The following is a 22,445-nucleotide window of genomic DNA, read 5'->3' as shown; positions in this document are numbered from 1 at the left end:
CTATAATCATTTTTTAATATACAACAAAAATTTCACTTATTTTTCAAATTCTGTTTGAATTGAGTAATATGGTTGTATACAGAAAAAAAAAAAACTTATTGATTTTATTTTTCTGTAGGAGATATGTTATGTCCCAAATGGCTCGATTAGTTGTAGCTGTAGGAATCTGGAGATTATTGGTTTCAAGATTTGTTACTACTCGTCGCTTGTGGTTTTATGTGATATCCTTAGCATTTAGGCTTCAAAATATGTTGAGGATAATGATCAAGATATAAATTCCAGTTTTATATATATATATATATATATATATATATATATATATAAGAAAAACAACAACAGATATTGTACATTTTTCAAGGTTATCAAAAGTCTTAGAAAGCCTTAGTCATTTTGTTTTAAAACTTTTTAAAACATGTCTATAAATGTCAAACTGAAATTTGATTTTTATAGCATTTTTAATCATATTTAAATATTCATGTATTTATGTACATAAATATCTCTTATATATACTGTACTCATTATAAAGAATTTTTTCAATTGATTATGATATACAGGCAAAAGCTTAGTAAAGTGTATTGTGCATGAAACTTCTGAACTTGTGTTATGCTCTCTTGTTATTGTGTGTTGTGACTAATCAACTGCAACTCAGAGTGAAGTAGACTTTGTGGAAATCTTAGCATGCTGTACATATCTGAAAAAACATATTGTTGATTACTAATATGATTATTAATGACATAATTTATTCGTTATCATATTACATGTATCATCATAAAACTTTCTTGTTGCTTTGCATAGTTCACAGTATGGTATGTACTAATTCATCTTATTTTTTTAAATTAAGATATTAAATAATTAATTACAGTTCACTGACTGTTATTATTTTCTGTATGTGATTAGCATTGTATATAGTGGTTTAAAATTTCTTCTTTATTTAGATATTTACAAATAAAAAATAAATAAATATTATGCTACTTGATTTTATTTACTTCACATTTTGGCAACATTTAAACATTGGCATTTTACAATCCTCAATACATGGCTGACTCACTTTTCACGATTACAATCATCATTGTCAACACTGTCCATTACTATAGCGAAATTAGATTGTCAATGAGGAGGGAAAAATCAGTACATCAACTCTTTCCAGAGCTGTTAGTATTTAGAGTGAGACTCTTAATAAAAACTTTTCTGAAATCATCAGTATGACATTCTATGATTGCCATCATATTCAAACATGTCCATCTTATTTGAGTGTAATACAGGACTTCAGAAACAGAGATGTCTGCAGTTGAGACCACCTGTATGTGTTTCAGAAGTCCTATGCTGTCATGATTCATCAGTTCATATATCTTTCCTGTCTTATCATGTCAAGCTCTGCATCACGCAAATGGAATCCCAGTGATGTTTGGCTTGTATGCAGCAGTAATTGCATGAATTCTGAGGTATGGAGTTCAGTACATTATGATCTGTGTAGAAAACTACAGTTGCAGATACCCATAATTCCTGGTTAAGAGCACTAAAGCATAAGCAGAGGAATGTATAACACAGACATTTCCTCACTTTCTTGTTATAATAAGTTTAGTTTAATCCTTTATCCAAGTGTGAGCAAACAAAGTTTGCGCCTGAAAGTATCTTCAGGACTGGGATAAGGTGGTGCAACACCAGCAACTCGTTGCAAAGGTGGAGAAAGCCCTCATGATTCCTATCTCAGTATCTCCCAATGCAAAGCACATCTCCTTGCGAATACGTGTAATGCTATGCATTAAGGCAAGAGCCACTACCCATACCGGTTTCGACCTTTATTGAGGTCTCGTCAGTGGGAGCCAGGCCCAGTAGAGATACAAAGGCAGAAGCAATGAGAGGTCATCCTAACCTATAGGAGTTGCCAAAGGGTGTGCAACCTTATTATTAAATTACTCCGGATTCAGAGAAAGATATTGAGAATTTATTTTTCACTTGGTTAGACTATAATAAGTTTAGTTTAATCCTTTATCCAAGTGTGAGCAAACAAAGTTTGCACCTGAAAGTATCTTCAGGACTGGGGTAAGGTAGTGCAACACCAGGAAACTCATTGCAAAGGTGGAGAAAGATCTCATCATTCCTATCTCAGTATCTCCCAATGCAAAGCACATCTCCTTGCAGATATGTGTAATACTATGCATTAAGGCAAGGGCCGCTACCCATACCAGTTTCGACCTTTATTGAGGTCTCGTCAGTAGGAGCCAGGCTCACACTTGGATAAAGGATTAAACTAAACTTATTATAGTCTAACCAAGTGAAAAATAAACTCTCAACACTTTCTTGTTGGTCATGCATGAAGCTGCTTATTGGGTTTCTTTTCACAATCAGATTCTCTAACACTCATTCTTTTAAGGTTACATGGTGATCAGCATTCGTATTTACAAATTTAGGAAACAAAAAACACATGTGTTGAAATGATTATTTTACTTATTATTAATAAAATAGCACTTGATGTTTCGACCCCTGTATTGAGGTCATCATCAGAAAGATACATGTGTATAGCAAACCAAGCTACATACTCCTGCACTCTATAAAGGTAAATTAAATCTATGCTGTTAATTAATCTTTTTCTGTTAATTAATCTTAGCCTGATAAAAAAAATAAAAATAAATAAATAAATAAAAATAATAAAAAAATTAATAAATAAAATATAAAAAAAAGCTACAATAAACTCTGCTAAAGTACAGTTCAGATTGTTATACTACGATTATCTTCTGGACTTGTACAGTTCAAGTTGCTATTGAATGTTAAGGAAAGAAAAAAAAACACTTCACCTCATTGATTTGTGAAAGGGCGCTCTTGTTTTAGCAATATGCTAACCTTTTATAATAAAGTTACAAGAACATTAGATGAGGGAAAGGCATATAGTGCAATTTTCTTAGACTTAGCGAAGGCATTTGACAGGGTGCCACATGATAAGCTGATATTTAAGTTGCAGCACATGGGTCTGGATGTCAGATTGGTCAAATGGATTCAGGATTGGTTGTCTGATAGGTATCAGAGAGTTGCGTATGGTGGAGCAGTTTCAAGGAGGCGGAGGGTTACAAGTGGGGTCCCACAGGGCTCAGTACTAGAACCTATATTGTTTAACCTTTATATCAATGACATTGCCAGTGGATTGCAAGGTGATATTATGTTGTTTGCGGATGATGCGAAGCTAGGAAGGATTATTAGTAATAGTGCAGATGTGGTAGCCCTGCAAGAGATTTGAATAAGCTAGATAGATGGGCAAATGAATGGGGGTGTCAGTTTAATGCAGCAAAATGTAAGGTCTTGAGGTTTGAGAAACATCGATGGGATGCTGCATACTCTATGGGAGGAGTTATACTAGGGGAGACAAGAGATCTGGGGTTGAGGATTGATAGAAACCTGAAGTTTAGGGGACATATTGCAAAGGTGGTGAAGGTAACACAGAGGATTACTGCAATTATGAGAAGGACGCTGACCTGCAGAGATAAAACAGTTATCGTTCCATTGTATAGGACCCTGATCAGACTATACTTGGACTATTGTTCTCAGATTTGGTCCCCAGGATTTGAAGGGGATAAATTAACTGTGGAAAGGGTACAAAGGCAGATAACAAAGGTGGTTTCAGGACTGTACAATGATAGTTATGAAGATTAGCTAAGGGAATGCGGACTGCAGAGTTCGGTGGATAGAAGAAGGAGAGGTGATATGACTGAAACTTAAACAGCCGAGAAGTGGTTACAGGGTTGACACTGGGGAGTTCTTTCGCTTGTTGAACAGCGGGAAGGAGTGATGACAAGAGGCCATCCCTGGAAGTTACTAAAGGAAACTGTGAGCAAGAGGGTGAGGAGTGGTTTCTTTGCATGGAGGATGGTTGAACCATGGAATGTGTTGCCTGATGGAGTGGTGAGAGAGCGAGAATGATCAATGAGTTTAAGGAGTGGTATGATAGACTTTGTGTTTCTTAGGGGGGACCTCCCCTTGATGAGTCTTGACAGACTTTATGTTCTTAGGAAGGACCTCCCACGATGAGTCTTTTGACTCCATGGAGGCCTGAATAATAATAATAATAAGTGTTCTTGTATTGAGATTTTTCTTTGGCTTATTCTGGTTGCTATAAAGGTTGTAAATGGGTCCTCCACATTCTTGAAATGGTTAGGCCATCATTTTTATTCAGATTTGGATTATGTTCACATGCTTCTTTAAATTTCCTCTCGAACAAGGTTTTGGTGTGGTGTAGGAACTTGGTATCTTTCCAATCAATTCTGTGGTATGTTTAGAGTGCATGATCAGAAGGCCGGTTTTTCTAAAATGGAGGTAATTTAATGTCGTTTGTGTTCGTCCTTCCTAATTGGGATGGTTCATCCTGTTTCTCCTATGTATGGTAGGTTACATGTGCATTGTATTTTGTAAACCCCTGGGTGGGCTAGGGTTGGAAGAGGATCTTTGGAAGAACTGAGTAGGTGTCTTAATTTTGTTGGGAGTTTAAAGGTGGTTCTGATGTTGCATTTGTGTAGTGTTCTGTCTATTTTTTCGGAAATGCTTCATAAGGTATGGCAATATCATTCTTGAAATCTTTTTTTGTTTTTACTGGTATATCTGTGGAGGATCTTGTGAATAGTTTTTTTTTTACTGTATCCATTTTTTATAAATGTATAGTTGATGATCTTGTATTCCTGGTTTAGAGCTTGTTCATTTGAACAAATAGTTTTAGCTCTGTGTATAAGGATGCTTATGACCCCTAGTTTTTGTGTTGGGTGGTGATAAGAACTTTTGTGTATGTACTGGCCTGTGTGTGTAGGTTTGCAGTAGACTGAGGAGAACAGCTTGAGGGAAGACATGTGACAAGTGTGTCTAGGAACAGAAGAGAGTTGTTTTTTTCTATTTCAATGGTGAATTGTATACATTTGTGTTGTTTGTTCAGGTGGCTAAGGAATGTATTTAGTGCTTCGCGGCTGTGGGGCCAAATGGCGAAAATATTGTCGACGTATCTGAGCCAAATTTTGGGCTTTAGGCTCGTTGACTGTAGAGCTCATTGCCCAAAGTCTTCCATATAAAAGTTGCTATTGGGGTGGAAAGTGGTGAGCCCATGGCTGTACCCTCTTTTTGAATCTAAAAATTGTTTTGCCATATGTAATATCTGGAGCGGAGTACTTGGGCAAAGAGGGCTGTGATGTCATGGGGAAATATGTTCTGTAGGAGCAAAATAGTATCATTGATCGGGAGATTGGTAAAAGGGAAGTTATGTCAAAGCTGACTAATAAATCTTGGTCGTTGAGTGTAATGTTTTTAATTTTGTTTATGAAATGTGTATTTTTTATGTAGGAAGGGGACTGACCTATCAATTCCTTGATTGTGGCCACTAATTTTTTGGCTGTAGATTCCTTCAATAATCGGACGTAGTGGTGTGTCTGTTTTGTGTATTTTTGGCAGGTCATAAATTCTGGGCACACAGGCATAATGAGGTATTAGTTTCTTAGTTGTTTCTTCTGGCCATATGTTAACTGATTTAATTAATTCAGTTGTTTTCTTTTTGATGCATTTCGTGGGGGTTGTAGCTTACCATTTGATAGATGCTGTGGTCCAATACCAAATGGTTCCTTTTTTTCTATGTAAGTTGTCCAATCTAAAACAACAGTGGCATTCCCTTTATCTGCTTTTGTGATTATAATGTCCTGGTTATTTTTTTTAGGGATTTGTGGGCCAATTTTTCCATTTTGTTTAGGTTGCTGCTTAGTTTTTAGTATACAAGATGTTTCCATATGTATTTTGTCAGCTAGATTGGCAGGGAGGGATCTTAAACCTTTCTCGATATGATAAATGATATCAAGTTTGTTTACTAACCTCAGTGCAATGGTGAGCAGTGAGACTTTCTCCAGCAATGAGAGTTCACCTTGGGTGAGATTGTAGTTTGATTGGTTGATAACCAGGCCGTGGTGCAATGGTGGTTGGTTGCTATTGTATACTAAACATCTTGCTCTAAACCAGGAATATGACATCATCAACCATATATTTATAAAAAATTGATGCAGTAAAAAAACTATTCACAAGATCCTCCACAGAGATATACCAGTAAAAACAAAAAAAGATTTTTTGTTTTTAGAGGCATTTCCGAAAAAATAGACAGAACACTACACAAATACAACATCAAAACCACCTTTAAACTCCCGACAAAATTAAGACACCTACTCAGTTCTTCCAAAGATCCTCTTCCACACCTAGCCCACCAGGGGTTTACAAAATGCAATGCACATGTAAGCTATCATACATAAGGGAAATAGAACGAACCATCCCAATTAGGAAGGATGAACACAAACGACACATTAAATACCTCCATTTTAGAAAAACCAGCCTTTCTGACCACACACTCCAAACATAACACAGAATTGATTGGAAAGGTACCAAGTCCCTATACCGCACCAAAACCTTGTTCGAGAGGAAATTTAAAGAAGCATGTGAGATGCTCAAACATACTTCAAATCTGAACAAAAATGATGGCCTAACCATTCCAAGATTTGGAGGACCCATTTGCAACCTTTATAGCAACCAGAACAAGCCTAAGAAAAATCTCAATACAAGAAGACTTGGTGAAGCGTTTTTTTTTTTTCTTAACATTCAATAGCAACTCTAACTGTACATATCCAGAAGAAAATCTTAGTATAACAATCTGAACTATACAAATCCAGAAGAATTTTAGTACAATAGGACTTTAGCAGAGTTTGTTGTAGTTTTTTCTATTTATTTTATTAATTAATTATTTTTTTAATATTAAAAAAAAATTATTTTATTTTTATTATTATTTTTTTTATCACTAGAGGTTAGGCTAATAAAAAGATTAATTAACAGCGTAGATTTAATTTACCTTTATAGAGTGTAAGAGCATATAGCTTGGTTTCCTATACACATGCATCTTTCTGATGATGACCTCAATACAGGGGTTGAAATGCAAGTGTTATTTTATTAATAATAAATAAAATAATCGTTTCAACACGTGTTTTGTGTCCTTAAACTCTATCACCTCATATTGCCGCAGCTGATTTCAGGTGTTCAATTTGTGTTATCAAACTAAATGATTGACTGTTATCATAATCATTTGTAATGCCACGTGGTTTGTTACTGGCATGGATTAATCAAGAAAAATGGGGCATCATTTTTCTGAAAGTTTTTATTATTATTATTATTATTATTCAGGCCTCCATGGAGTCAAAAGCATCGTGGGAGGTCCTTCCTAAGAAACAAAGTCTATCAAGATTCAACGAGGGGAAGCCCCCCCCTCCCCTAAGAAATACAAAGTCTATCATACCACTCCTCAAACTCATTGACTGTTCTCGCTCTCACCACTCCATCAGGCAATGCATTCCATCGTTCAACCATCGTTCAACCCTCCATGCAAAGAAACCACTCCTCACCCTCTTGCTCACAGTTTCCTTTCATAACTCCCAGGGATGGCTTCTTGCATTTTATAGCTGAACCAATTAGTTTAGAAGATCGTTAACATCCATACCCATTAAAAGTGATTAAATTTTAGTGAAAACAGAATACTACACACTTCCCTTTCCAGATCCCTTTATCATAAGAAAGCAAGACAGCAAGTACACTTGAAAATGTTCATACAGTGTACTTGCTGCCTTCCTTTCTTATGATAAAGAGATCTGGAAAAGAAAGTGTGTAGTATTCTGTGTTCACTAAAATTTAATCAGTTTTAATGGGTATGGATGTTAATAATCTTCTAAACTAATTGGTTCAGCTAATACTGGTACACTTTCAGAAAAATGATGCCCCATTTTTCTGATTAATCCACGCCAGTAACAAACTACATGGCATTACAAGTGATTATCATAGTAGTCAATCATTCAACTAATAAAATAGATATCAGGCAACAATAACAAGACTACATAAGTTCAGTGATTATCTTACACTTCTTAAAGTTGCCTTCATAACACTATGTGAAGACAATGAGAGAACAAACTCAGATGTCTTGTTAGCTATTCTTTGCAATGTTTCAAAGAGACTGGAAAAAATTTCCAAGATCTTAAGGATGCTATCCACATTTCTTCATTCTCCAAAAATATTGTATTCTGTTGGAAGCGGGGGGGGGGGGGGATCCCTTACACAGTGTGGTGTTTGTGTGGGCTTGACATAGGAGTAACTTGATAATCCCTAGGAATGGGAAGAGGAAAAGTCTCATCGACTGTAATTATTGATAGATATCTTCATGCTAGTTCAGGATATAAGAGTGTACAGAGGAATGTTCACTTCCAATTTCAAATTGGAAGTGACCATCATTTAGATAAAAATGACTATCACATTAAAGTGAACACTATCATAAGAAATTTTCAAAAAGAATTAAACTTGAGCAGTTAGAAGTTTTCCATTTGGTTATACTATAAATTATATACTTGGTTTAATCCTTTATCCAAGTGTAAGCCACCAAGTTTGCACCTGAACTATTTTCAGGGCTGGGGCAACTTGTCCAACGAAGCTAATGACTTCACATCACTTGCCTTAGTATCCCATAATGCAAAGCACGTCTCTCCTTGCAAACATGTATAATGTTATGCATTATGGGAAGGGTCACTACCCAGACCAGTTTCGACCTTTATTTAAGTCTCATCAGTGGGAGCCAGACACAGAGATGATACTAACATTGAACTAATGCAAAAGTCATATTTTCGCATATGAGTAGCCAAAAGGTGTCATACCTTATTAAAATACTCTGGATTAGAGATAGTTGTTTGAAGTTTTTCCACTTAGTTATCCTGGTGAACTTTATGCAAGCATTGTTGAGAAGAGGATAAAAATTGTGGAACAGAAACTTAGAAAAGAACAAATCAGGTTGAGGCCAAATAGAGGGAGTTAAGATCAGTTATATCTCAACAAATAGTTGAGATATAACAAAGATTTGTATTTGAGTTTATTATTATTATCCTAAGACCCCCCCATGGATTCAAAGACTCATGTAGTAGATCCCATTGTCATACACACACAGCTCATCATACCTCGCCTTAAAAACATTCAAATTCTCTGCAGACACTACACTCTCAGGAAAGGCATTCCAGTCATTAACAATTCTGGATGCAAAAAAACCTGCATCTCACTTCCTTGTTCACATCCTCCTTATATAGCTTCCAGGGATGATCTCTTGTTCTCCCATCATTTTATGAAAATCCACTTCAACATTGATCATATAACAACCCCTTTCCAACTTGTATGTCTTGATCATATCACCCCCTCTTCCTCCTACACATTAGATTCTGTACATTGAATCTTTCCTCATATTCAACATTCCAGAGATCAGAAACTATGTCAGCCAATTGCCTCTGAACCCTTTCCAACATATCTTTGTCCTTTTTGAAAACCAAGTAACCAAATGTGTGCATAGTAGTCCATATGCCGCTGAATCAAGGCCTTATACAATGGAACAAGAATCTCCTTACTTTTTCAAGTCAGTGTCCTCCACATCATTCCCAGAATTCATTGTGTTGTCCTCATAATTTTGACAGTGTCCTCTAAATTTTAGATCCTTACCCACCCTTACCCCAAGATCTCTTATTTCCTCCACCTCCAACAATATATCCCCACCAAGAGTAAATTCTATATCCCATCTTTGTTTTTCCCAAATTTTAAAACCTTACCTTTTGCAACAGTGAACTGCCATCCCCATTCCTGTGCCTGTTCACTCAATCTATTCAAGTCTTCCTGTAAGGCCACAACATCTGCTCTACTCCTCATAGTTGTCCCAACCTTGTATTATCTGCAAACAGCTGAATATACCCATTCAAATCTTCCCCAATATCATTAACATACAGGTTAAATAGAAATGGCCCTAAATAGGCCCCAGAGGCACACCACTGGTTACTTTCCTCTTCTGATATATTGCTCCTCCATGCACAACTTGCTGATACCTATCAGATAGAAAATCCCCAATCTAATGAACTAGTCCAATATTCAACCCCATCTGCTCTAGCTTGACTATCAACTTATCATATGGTAATCTATCAAAAGCCTTTGCAATAAATAAGTAGTTACTAAAATATGACCTCCATAAAAGTATGGTAGTAATGGATAGCATGGATTTATTTAGCAAATCCATGCTGTCCATCACTACCATCCACATTACCAGGTCTAGAACAACATCCAACTAAGTATTTCATTCTATTCACCTCTATCTCAAACCATACTGCCTCAAAACCACTGCACTATTTCCCTGTTGCATCTCTATCCTGTATGGACAAGACTCTTTCTCTATTATCAATAGTACTCCCACTCCCTTTTTATCCTTTCTTTTTTCACAAACATCATACCCTTCCATCTCTATTCCCGTCATGATGTCATCTTCATCCAACCATATCTCACTTATTCCAACAATTTTTGGGTGAACAAACTCAATTAATGCAACCATTTCATTTGCTTTGTTTCTTACACTTCTAGCATTAGTATACAAACATAGCAGCTCATTCTTGGATCTGTAACAAGTTTCACTGATAGCACTTATTAGATGTGACTTCTCGCTCAACTCAAGCCATTTCCTATTCATCTTAGAAGCCTCTTCAAATCCAACTGTTTTTCCTTGATTCGATGCCATCCCCTTTCCTGTTTGTATAGAGATGCATTCACATCCTCTTGGAGCATCAACCTTTCTCTAACTGGGTTCCCTTATCCACCCCTGACTTTTCATATTTGTCTTGAACACTTGTTCTCTATACTCATGTTACCCACTTCTTCATTCATAACCAGCACTACAATCTCTCTTTTACTCTCCTGCTCTTTTACATTGCTTCTTGATCAGATTGCTTCTCTGCCCTAATTTCTCTACCTTCCAGGAGTAGTTTCTCTAAATGACTCACACCAAACCATTCAAATGCAGTCCATCACTCTTATACAGTACAATCCGTCCTTCAGACTCATTCCATACATGTTCTACCTCCGTCTTCCATAGAATGGAAGAGAGGATAGAACAAGAGGCAATTGCTACTTTTGAGAGAAACTTGTGGCATGAAATTAAGAATTATCTACTCATTAGCACAAGAAAAGTAATATTCGATATACTGCAGATATTTCAGTTTGAAAATAAACTATCATCAGTAGCTTGACAGAAAACAGTTTTTTACAAGGTAGAATACAAACAACTGATCATTCAAAATTAGAATGAGCTGCATGATGTTACATCGCTAATCATGATATCATTTCACTGAAAGAAGGTAAACATAATTTGATGTCATGTTTGTGGATAGTGGATAGCTCCTGAACAGATAAGTGATATTTTGAGTAAAAATTGATGAATTTGCATAGTATTTACATAATATTGTTTACTTTTAGTATTTTAGCATGTCTGGGTGATTTTTGTGTGTTTGAGTATTTTAATAGTAAATTGATAGATACGATTATCTGTGCACATGGCTCCCATAAAGAGGAATACAAAGCTGGCATCCAGGTCGCCATATTTGTTTAAAAATCTTAACTTAAAGGATTTGATTCAGTGTACCATTTGCAAAATGTATGCATTGAGGAGAGCGGTTGGAGTCTGGTTAAACAATGATAGTGGAGTGAATGAGTGCAAAAAGTATAAAGAATGTGAGGATTTAAAGAGTGCTTCAGGTCGTGTGAGTGATATCGTTGATGAAAGTGAGAATCTAGATAACGGTGATATTCGAGGTATGAATGGTGATATTTGCGAGGTAGTATCTGATAGCTGTGAGAGTGGCGTTGAAAGTGAGAATGAAGGCAAACATACAGAATGATTGAATGAATCAACAGAGAATAAAAATGATGACACTGACGCAATGAGTGAGATCGCTTTATTATGTGGAGCGATACATAGGGCAAATTGGCAGCTGGAACGTTGGCAGATATGTTTACCAAGCATACCGACTAATAATCGGCAAAAGTATGATAGAAAAAATAAGGGTATGATAGTGAGTGTAAACAAAATGAAAGAGTGGGTGTGTTGTATGGAGATTCCTTAGTAAGCGGTGTGTTAGTTGAGAGCTTAACAAAATCGTACCAACCCAGTGCGAATGTTAAAAATGTAAGCGAGTCAATTAGAATGCAAAAGCAGAGGGTGAAAGAATTGATAGTGGTGGCAGGTACAAATGATTTAAAAGGAAACAAAAAGGCTATGAGTAAGGATGTGAAGGAATTGCTTGAGGTAGCAAAAGAGAAGAGTGAGAGAGTTAGGTTGGTGAGTCTGTTTCCACAGTATGACAGTGGAGAGTATAGAAGGAGGGCCATAATTGCTAATGACTTTATGCGTGAATTATGTTTGATGAGTGGTGTGGAATTCGTGGATGTGTGGAATGAGCTCGATGGACGAAAGGATTTATATAAAATGGATGGTTTACATTTGAATGGATTTAGTGTATGGAAACTTGAAAAGGTGTTGTCGAATGTAGTGGAAGTGAATGTGCAGAATCAGGGAAACTAGAGTTATTAGGGGGGGGGGAAGTAGATATGCAGACTTTAGGGAGACAGTTGAGTGCGTGAATGTGTGTAATATGCCGAAGCGAGTAGGAAAGACCACGAATCAGAATGGGATAGTTAGTATAAGGCATCAAAATAGGGATGGGACAAATCGGCTTCTGCAATTCATGTATACAAATACCAGAAGTATTACGAACAAGAAGGAAGAATTTTTGGCCTTCTTTGGCACTTCCAGACCACAGGTTATTGGCATTAGTCAAACATGGCTGACAGAAGATGACACAGCTAGTGGGATTGAATGTGAGGAGTATGGTGTGTTCAGGAGTGACAGGGAGAATAAAATTGGGGGAGGAGTGTTATTGATGATAGCTGATGAGCTACTGCCAAGAAGAATAGAAGTGGAACTGCAGGATAGAGAAAAGAGCACATTTGAGGCTATTTGGTGTGAGATTGAAACTAGCAGAACTAATTATACATTTGGGTACTGCTATAGACCAGGTGATGGAATAGATGGTGGATATAGTATGCATAAGCAAACAGAAGAAATTAGAGGAAGGAGGGTAATTATTATGCGAGATTTCAACTATGGTAACATTGATTGGAAGGAGGAGAGGACACATGGGAGGAAGGAATTGGATTTTATGCGGTTGTTAAGGGATAACTATCTTGACAGCATGTAATGGAAAATACTAGGGGTCAGAGAGTGCTTGACCTAGTAACTGCATCTGAGAATTTGGCTGTAACGAATATAACTACGTTGCCACCAATTGGTGAGTGATCATAAGGTCTTGACTTGGGAGGTGGCTAAAGGTGTGTAATTTACAATTAAGACACGGTATATGTGGAATTATTGGGCTGGTAAGTATGACAAGCTTAGAAGATTGATTGGTTCAGTGCCATGGCATATACAACTGCAAGGGCTAGAAGTTGATAGTGCATGGGAAACAGTTAAGAAGTGTTTGCATGAAGCAATGGCCGACTGTATACCTAAAGTCCGAATAATAAATCAAGTAGGGGTTAAATGGATGAATAACACCATTAAGCTTGAGCTGCAAAAAAAGAAACAACTGTGGAGGGAATTTAAGGAGAAAGGTGACCTGCAGGCACATGAATGGTATGAAGCCCAGGCCAGAAGGGTAACGAGTGTGGCAAGAAAAGCAAAAGCGGATTATGAAAGAACATTAACCATGCAGGCTAAAGAGAATCCCAAACAGTTTTTTCGATATGTTATAAGTAAAAGAAAAAATGTATATGGCAGAATGATTTTAAAGAATGCTGATGGTAGGGAGGTAACCGAAACAGTTGATATAGTGGAATTACTGAGAGAGCCATTTGCAAGTGTATATCATCCATGTGGTGACATTGCAGAAAAGAATGAACCAATAGATTATACAGGAATTATGGTGAATGAAGTGAAGGTGAATAGTCTATTACAAAACCTTAATGTCAATTCATCCGTGGGATTGGATGGTATACCAGCTCATGTCATACGTGAAGCGGCTAAAGAATTGTCAGTGCCCTTGACCATTTTGTTTAATTTGAGTCTTGGGTCTCGGTTAGTCCCGAGGGGGTGGAAAGAGGAGAAAATAATTCCGCTGCATAAGGGAGGTTCAAAGACTGCTGTTGTAAATTACCGACCGATTAGCATATCAGGAATTGTTGTGTAGGTCTTGGAGAAATTAGTCAAGAGAAGAATACAGGATTGGATAGATGAAATGGAATACTGTATGGGGGACAACATGGTTTTGTGAAGGGTAGATCATTCCTCAGTAACTTGCTCATGTTTTATAACACAGTGACGGCTGAACTGGATAAGGGTAATGGGTTTACAGTGATTCTACTGGACCTTGCTAAGGCCTTTGACAGGATATCACATGGAACTCTAATTATTAAACTGGAACAGATGGGGATGGATATACAGTTGGAGAGATGGATAGGAGGGTAGTTGATGGAGAGGTACCAGAGAGTGGATTATTCAGGAGTGGAGTCCAAAATACGGCTTCTGACTAGTGGTGTGCTGCAGGGTTCTGTTCTTGGACCACTACTTTTCAATTTGTTCATTAACGATATAGGAGAGGATCTGAGAGGAAGTGTTCACTTGTTTGCTGATGATGCAAATTGGGTAGAGCAATTGTTGAGTGCACAGGATGTCAAAATTTTGCAGGATGATTTGGATAGTTTGGAGGACTGGGACATTTTGGGGTGAAAAGATTAGCAGCAATATATCACATTGGTGGAACTGTACTCCAGGAGATTGACGAGGCCAGAGATTTGGGAGTTTTAGTGGATAGGGAGTTGAAGCTTAGGGGGCACATTGCAGAAGTGGCTAAATCAGCTCATGAAATCACTTGGTTGCTGAAAAATACTTTAACAAGCAGAGACAAACAAATTATTGTTCCTCTATATCGAGCCTTGATAACACTACTGTGCCCAGATATGGGCGCCAGGGTTTCTTCTTGATAGGGAGGAGGTTGAGAGGATCCAGAGACGAGTGACCAAGATAATAGCAGGTCTGTGGAATGAACCTTATGAGAACAGGTTGAAGATTTGTGGGTTGCAAAAATTGGTTGATAGGTGGAAAAGGGGTGATATGATTGAGACATTCAAATTACTGAAGGGTTTCTATAGGATTAATTCAGAAGATATTTTTGAGAATAGGACTGGTGGTGGGAAGACTAGGGGCCATACATGGAAGCTGGCAAGAATGTGGTTAGCAGGGGTGTTAGAGCTAGGTTTTTTACTTGGAGAGTGGTGAATGAGTGAAATAAGCTGCCAGAGTCTGATGTGGGTGCTATGACCGTGAATAAGTTCAAGGCGAGGTATGATAGATACTGTGTGAATGTCGAATAGTTGTTCTTGACATGATGTTAGGGCCTCCCTCGATGAGTCTGTCGACTCCTTGGAGTTGCCCAAAATAATAATAATAATAATAATAAGAGGTTTTTTTTTTTTTTTTAAATTAAAAACCTTCTAGATACTACATCTGTCTAATGATATCTTTAGTATGATTTTATAAATTAAGTTTTTTTATAAACTGTAAACTTATACATATAATTTATTCTGCACTCTTATATTTATCTTTCTTCAGTGAAATGATATCATGATTAACGATGTAACATCATGTGCCTTGTTCTAGTTTCGAATGAGCAATTGTTTGTATACTGCCTTGTAAAAAATGTTTTCTGTCACGCCACTGAGATAGATTGTTATTTTCAAACTGAAATCTCTGGCAGTATATTAAATATACTTTTCTTGTGCTAATGTGTAGATAATTCTTAAGAGGCAATTGCTGGAAACTGTATAAGGAGGGTGTGAGCAGAGGAGTCAGGAGAAATTCACTATATATAGAGTGGTAGTTGAGTGGAATGCATTGCCTGAGTGTGTTGTGCATGTTAAACAGTTTAATACACAGTTGAATGAGCATTGCTTGCAATAATGTTAATGTGTACCTCCCACAATAAGTCTCTGATTTCATTGAGGTCATATGATGATAAAAATTATCAAACTGCACTCCTTTCTGCTAACATATCATTCACAATCTTTGCTCTGTACCTCATTTCATCACTGTCATACCTGGGCAATTTTTTATGCTTCGCAAAGGTATATGACAAGGTTCTCAGAGAAAAGCTTTCAAAACAGTAGAATTATATAGGGTAAATGGAACATTGTACTGAGCAATAATAGTATATTTTTAAGTTGTTAATTCTGCTGTTAGAATTGAAGGAAATACAAGTAATTGAAGGAAGATGGTTTGATATATATATTCCAGTATTAGATATGGATGCATATTATCTCCACTCTTTTCATAATCTAAATGGATCACATAATGAAAGAAATTGGCACTAAATTTGATATTAGAATCAGAGATATCAAACTTAGTTTTATGATTTATGCAGATAACATTGTCATCCAAAATACATTTAGTGGAAGTCTCCAGGATTCTCTAAGTAAATTGAATGACAGCTGTTTGGCATGAAAATCAGCAAAATAAAAATACAAAAATTATAAAAATATGTAAGAACATAGAAAACTTCACCTTTTTTCCTAATGGATAACCTATAGAACAAGTAAAATATTTCTTCTATTTGGGCTCAGCTTATACTGAAGATGGCAAACTAAATTTGGAAATATAAGGGTTGTTTTAAAAGTTTGGTGGAATAAAAGTTTCTAAAAGTTTAAGGAATAAAGGTGATTTTTTTGGAAAAAATCACCTTTATTCCTCAACATAGTCTAAATCGAGGTCTATACATTTGGTCCAGAAAGTTTCCAATTATTTCATTCCATCTAAAAAGTAGGATTTGTCAAATTGTGAAATATAGTCATTGACAGCCTCACTTAAAGAAAATTTTTTCCCACCGAGCCATTAAAACTTTGGCTCAGTGAACAAGAAGTGGTCTTACTGGACCAAGTCAGGAGAATATGGGAGATGTGGAACCAACTCAAATCTCAATTTGTTCAATTTTGCCATTGCAATGGCTGATGTGTGGGACGGTGCATTCTCTTGATGAAAGAGGAGTTTTTTGCGCCCCAATCTTGGCCGTTTTTTCTTCAGTGCTTTTTATAAATGGTCCAACAATGAGTTGTCCTCTAAGAGTGGCAGCTTTGGAAGGCAGTGACACTAATGATTCTGAAAGCATATGGTGTGAGGTAAAAATAGGCAAGATGGGATATTTAGTGGGGTGTTGCTACAAACAAAGGAGCACAGAGGGTGGGGACCAGGAGATCTGATGATGTTTAGACAGTTGAGCTCGGCAAGTGCAAGAAAAATGATTGTTATGGGAGATTTTAACTACAGCAGTATAAATTCGGGAGAGGAAGATGCATGTAACAATAACGGAATGGAATTTCTAGAATTCTTGAGGGACAAATATCATAGGCAACATATAATAGAGGGAACAAGAGGTTCAAGAGTTTTGGATTTGTTCGTAGCATCAGAAGAGCTGATAATAAGTGAGATGACATCTCTCCCACCATTTGGAGAGCGTGACCATTTGGTTTTTGACTTGGAAGATGAATAGACATGCAGGAGTATCAAAGAGACAGGAAAATATGTGGAATTATAAAGCAGGAGATTACAATAGTCTTAGACACAAACTTGCGGAATTTTCTGGGAGGGAGGAATTGGAAGGCCAGGATATCATTAGTGCTTGGAAATTGTGAAGGAATATTTGTTAGCAGCAATAGTAAGCTGTATTCCACAAGTGAAGAAGAGGACACAATTTCGTGTTTCGTGTAAAATTAAACAGCAGCTGCACGTGAAAAAAAGGCTATGGAAGAGATATGAGGAGACAGGTGAAGAGAAGATGCATGAAGAATATAAGACACAGGCCAGGAGAGTAACTAGTATGCTAAGGAAGGCTAAACTGGAATATGAGAAGAGATTGGCCTTAAGATCCAAAGAAAATCCTAGGGACTTTTTTTTAGCTATGTGGCCAGTAGGAGAAGAAATGATTGTAGAAGAATGACATTGTGGGATAAAAATGGGAATAGAGTGACTGATGCACAGGACATAGTGGAATTATTCAATAAACACTTTATTCGTGTATTTCATCCTGGAGGAGTAAATTTTAATATTAAAGGGATAGGGCAGGTTCAAGGTTCAGAGGTGCAGGAGGAGAACGTTTTCCAAATACTGAGTACTCTGGATATCAGTAAAGCTGTGGGACTGGATGGTATTTCACTATGAATTTAGAGAGAGAGAGAGAGAGAATGTGCTAAGGAACTGAGAGCTCCTTTGACCTAACTTTTCAATGAAAGACTGGTTACAGGAAAGGTGCTCAGGGAATGGAAGGATGGTAAGATAGTGCCATTGCATAAGGGCAGTAGCAGACTGGAAGTGTCTAATTATAAGCCAGTTTGTGTGTCATCAGTAGTTGTTAAAATATTGGAGAAATTAGTTAGGGACCTTATACAATATTGGGCAGATGAGGGTAATGTTATCTCTGAGAGTTAACATGGATTTGTGAGGGGGCACTCTTGTTTTAGTAATATGCTAGCCTTTTATAATAAAGTTACAAGAGCAGTAGATGAGGGAAAGACATATGCTGCCATTTTCTTGGATTTAGTGAAAGCATTTGACAGGGTACCACATGATAAACTGATATTTAAGTTGCAGCACATAGGTTTGCATGTCAACTGGATTCGGGATAGGCTGTCCAATAGGTATCAGAGAGTTATGTATGGTGGGGCAGTTTCAAGGAGTCAGAGAGTCACAAGTGGGGTCCCACAAGGGCTCAGTATTGGGACCAATATTGTTTAACCTATATATCCATGACATTGTCAGTGGATTGCAGGGGAGATGTTCAGTTGTTTGCAGATGATGTGAAGCTGGGAAGGGTTATTAGTAATAGTGCAGATGGGATCATGCAAGAGGATTTGCATAAGCTAGGTAGATGGGAAAATGAATGGGGAGTGTTGCTTTAATGCTGCAAAATGTAAGGTCTTCAAGTTTGGGATGCTGCATACTCTATTAGAGGAGATATACTAGACGAAGTAGGGGAGACAAGAGATCTAGGGTTGATGATTGAGAGAAACCTGAAATTCAAGGGACATATTGCAAAGATGGTGAAGGTAACACAAAGATTGCTGCAATAATGTAAAGGATGCTGACATGCAGAGAGAAAAGAGTTATTATTCAGTTGTATAAGACCATGATCAGACCACACTTAGACGATTGTTTTCAGTTTGGTCCCCAGGATTTGAAGGGGATAAATTAACTGTGGAAAAGGTACAAAGACAGTTTCAGGACTGTACAATGTTAGTTATGAGGATCAGCTGAGGGAATGTGGACTGCAGAGTTTGGTGGATAGAAGGAGAGGTGATATAATTGAGACTTTTAAACTGTTGAGAGGAGGTTACAGGGTTGACACTGGGGAGTTCTTTCAGTTCATCATGAAATATAGAATTCAAGTGCCCGGATTTTAAACCTAAAAGTGTTAGCAATTACATTATGTAATTGCTTAACAATAGAATTATTATTATTATTACGGGCAACTCCAAGGAGTCAATAGACTCATTGAGGAAGTCCCTAACATCATGTCAAGAACAACTATTCGATATTCACACAGTATCTATCATACCTCGCCTTGAACTCATTCACAGTCATGGCACCCACAACAGACTCTGGCAGCTTATTCCACTTATTCACTACTCTCAAAGTAAAAAAACTAGCTCTAGCACCCTTGATAACCACACTCTTGCCCAGCTTCTATGTATGGCCGCTAGTCCTATTCTCAAAAATATCTTCTGAATTAATCTTATAGAAACCCTTCAGTAATTTGAATGACTCAATCATATCTTCCCTCCTCTGCCTATCAACCAATTTTTGCAACCCACAAATACTCAACCTGTTCTCATAAGATTCATTCCATAGACCTGCTATCATCTTGGTCACTCGTCTCTAGATTCTCTCAACTTTCTCTCCATCAAGAAGAAACCCTGGCTCCCATATCTGCGCACAGTAGTCTAGATGGGGGCTTATCAAGGCTCGATACAGAGGAACAATAACCTGTTTATCTCTGCTTGTTAAAGTATTTTTCAGCAACCAAGTGATTTGATGAGCTGATTTAGCCACTTTTGCGATGTGTCCTCCCGAACTTCAATTACCAATCCACCAACACTCTGAAATCCATGGCCTCATCAATCTCCTGGGGTACAGTTCCACCAATGTGATATACTGCAGCTAATCTTTTCACCCCAAAATGCATAACCTTACACTTTGCCACATTAAATTGAAATCCATTCTCCTTAGCCCAGTCCTCCAAACTATCCAAATCAACTGCAAAATTTTGACATCCTGTGCACTCACTATTGCTGCACCTAACTTTGCATCATCAACAGCAAACAAATGAATACTTCCTCTCAGATCCTTTCCTATATCATTAATGAACAAATTGAACAGTAGTGGTCCAAGAACTCTGTGGCACACCATTAGTCACAGTCTGTCTTTTGGAATCTACTCCTGAATAAACCACTCTCTGAATCTCTCCATCAACCACCCTCCTATCCATCTCACCAACCCTATATCCATCCCATATGCTGTAGTTTACTGATAAGAATTCCATGTGATATCCTGTCAGAGGCCTTAGCAAGGTCTAGTAGAATCACTGTAAACCCATTTCCCTTATCCAGTTCAGCTGTCACTGTGTAATAAAATGTGAGCAAGTTACTGAGGCATGATCTACCCTTCACAAAACCATGCTGTCCCCCATACAGCATCCCATTTTCAACTATCCAATGAGTGTATTTTCCTCTTGACTATTTCTCCAAGACCTTGACAATGATTCCTGATATGCTGATCGGTCGGTAATTTACAACAGCAGTCATTGAACCTCTTTTATGCAGTGGAACTGTTTTCCCCTCTTTCCACCCCCCTCGGGACTAACCCAGACCCAAGACTCAAATTAAACAAAATGGTCAAGGGCACTGACAATTCTTTAGCCGCTTCACGTATGACATGAGCTGGTATACCATCCAATCCCACAGATGAATTGACATTAAGGTTTTGTAATAAACTATTCACCTTCACTTCATTCACCATAATTCCTGTATAATCTATTGGTTCATTCATTTCTGCAATGTCACCACATGGATGATATACTCTTGCAAATGGCTCTCTCAGTAATTCCACTATATCAATTGTTTCGGTTACCTCCCTACCATCAGCATTCTTTAAAATCATTCTGCCATATACATTTTTTCTTTTACTTGTAACATATCGAAAAAACTGTTTGGGATTCTCTTTAGCCTGCATGGTTAATGTTCTTTCATAATCCGCGTTTGCTTTTCTTGCTACACTCATTACCCTTCTGGCCTGGGCTTCATACCATTCATGTGCCTGCAGGTCACCTTTCTCCTTAAATTCCCTCCACAGTTGTTTCTTTTTTTGCAGCTCAAGCTTAATGGTGTTATTCATCCATTAAACCCCTACTTGATTTATTATTCAGCCTCTAGGTATACAGTCAGCCATTGCCTCCTGCAGACACTTCTTAACTGCTTCCCATGCACTATCAACATCCAGCCCTTGCAGTTTTAAATGCCATGGCTCTGAACCAATCAAACTCCTAAGCTTGTCATACTTACCAGCTCTATAATTCCACATGTACCCTGTCTTAATTATAAATTCCACACCTTCAGCTACCTCCCAAGTCAAGACCCTATGATCACTCTTACCAATAGGTGGCAATGTTGTCATTTTCTTTACAGTCAAATCCTCAGATGCAATTATTAGGTCAAGCAATGTGACCCCTAGTATTTTCCATTACATGCTGTCGCAGATAGCTATCCCTTAATAACTGCATAAAATCCAATTCCATGTGTCCTCTCCTCCTTCCATTCAATGTTACCATAGTTGAAATCTCCCATAATAATTATCCTCTTTCCACTCTTTTCTTCTATTTGCTTATGCATACTATCTCTACCATCTATTCCATCACCTGGTCTATAGCAGCACCCAACTGCATATTTTGTTCTGCTAGTCTCAATCTCACATGAAATAGCCTCAAATGTGCTCTTTTCTCTATCCTGCAGTTCCACTTCTATTCTCAATAACACTCCTCTTCCCCATTTTATTCTCCCTGTCACTCCTGAACACAGCATACCCCTCACATTCAATCCCACTAGCTATATCATCTTCTGTCAGCTATGTTTCACTAATGCCAGTAATCTGTGGTCTGGAAGTGCCAATCAAGGCCAAAAATTCTTCCTTCTTGTTCCTAATACTTCTGGCATTAGTATACATGAATTGCAAAAGCCCATTTGTCCCAACCCTATTTTGATGCCTTATACTAACTATCCCATTCTGATTTGTTGTCCTTTGCACTCGCACGGACATATTACACACATTCATACACTCAACTGTCTGCATATCTACTTCTCCTTCCCCCCATTAATAACGCTAGTTTCCCTGATTCTGCACATCCGTTTCCACTTCATTCAACAACACCTTTTCATTTACACTAAACTAAATTCGAAAGAGTGCAAGATTGTTCCCTTTCATAGAGTAGATGATAAGACTGGCGCTTAGAATTATATGCCAA

At 37.5% G+C, this 22,445-nt stretch overlaps 2 protein-coding genes across 8 annotated transcripts in view; one reads left to right on the top strand and one right to left on the bottom strand.

Annotated features, from left to right (window-relative positions):
• Window positions 1-275, top strand: part of LOC150092519 (putative fatty acyl-CoA reductase CG5065) — a 421,409-nt gene extending 421,134 nt beyond the window's left edge. The window contains exon 14 of the mRNA XM_090414223.1: window positions 119-275. Within this exon, the coding sequence (XP_090270349.1) occupies window positions 119-275 (157 nt within the window). The remainder of the gene's footprint in view (window positions 1-118) is intronic.
• The window catches only part of LOC150092518 (fatty acyl-CoA reductase 1-like), a 292,198-nt gene that overhangs the window by 7,762 nt on the left and 261,991 nt on the right, over window positions 1-22,445 (bottom strand). For 2 of the 7 annotated variants that reach the window (XR_016550517.1, XM_090414620.1), the window contains one exon: window positions 561-691. The exons of the other annotated variants lie outside the window; for them this stretch is intronic. The gene's annotated coding sequence lies outside the window, so the exon portion shown is untranslated. Of the gene's footprint in view, window positions 1-560; window positions 692-22,445 lie in introns of those variants that run through there. 7 annotated transcript variants of the gene reach the window in all.

Source organism: Typopeltis vanoorti, chromosome 25, assembly GCF_054136105.1.
Source record: "Typopeltis vanoorti isolate ZY-2024b chromosome 25, IOZ_Tvanoo_1.0, whole genome shotgun sequence".
NCBI classification, from domain to species: Eukaryota; Metazoa; Arthropoda; class Arachnida; order Uropygi; family Thelyphonidae; genus Typopeltis; species Typopeltis vanoorti.
Note: the sequence above shows the minus strand (reverse complement) of the source record. Positions and strands in the feature narration are given on the sequence as shown.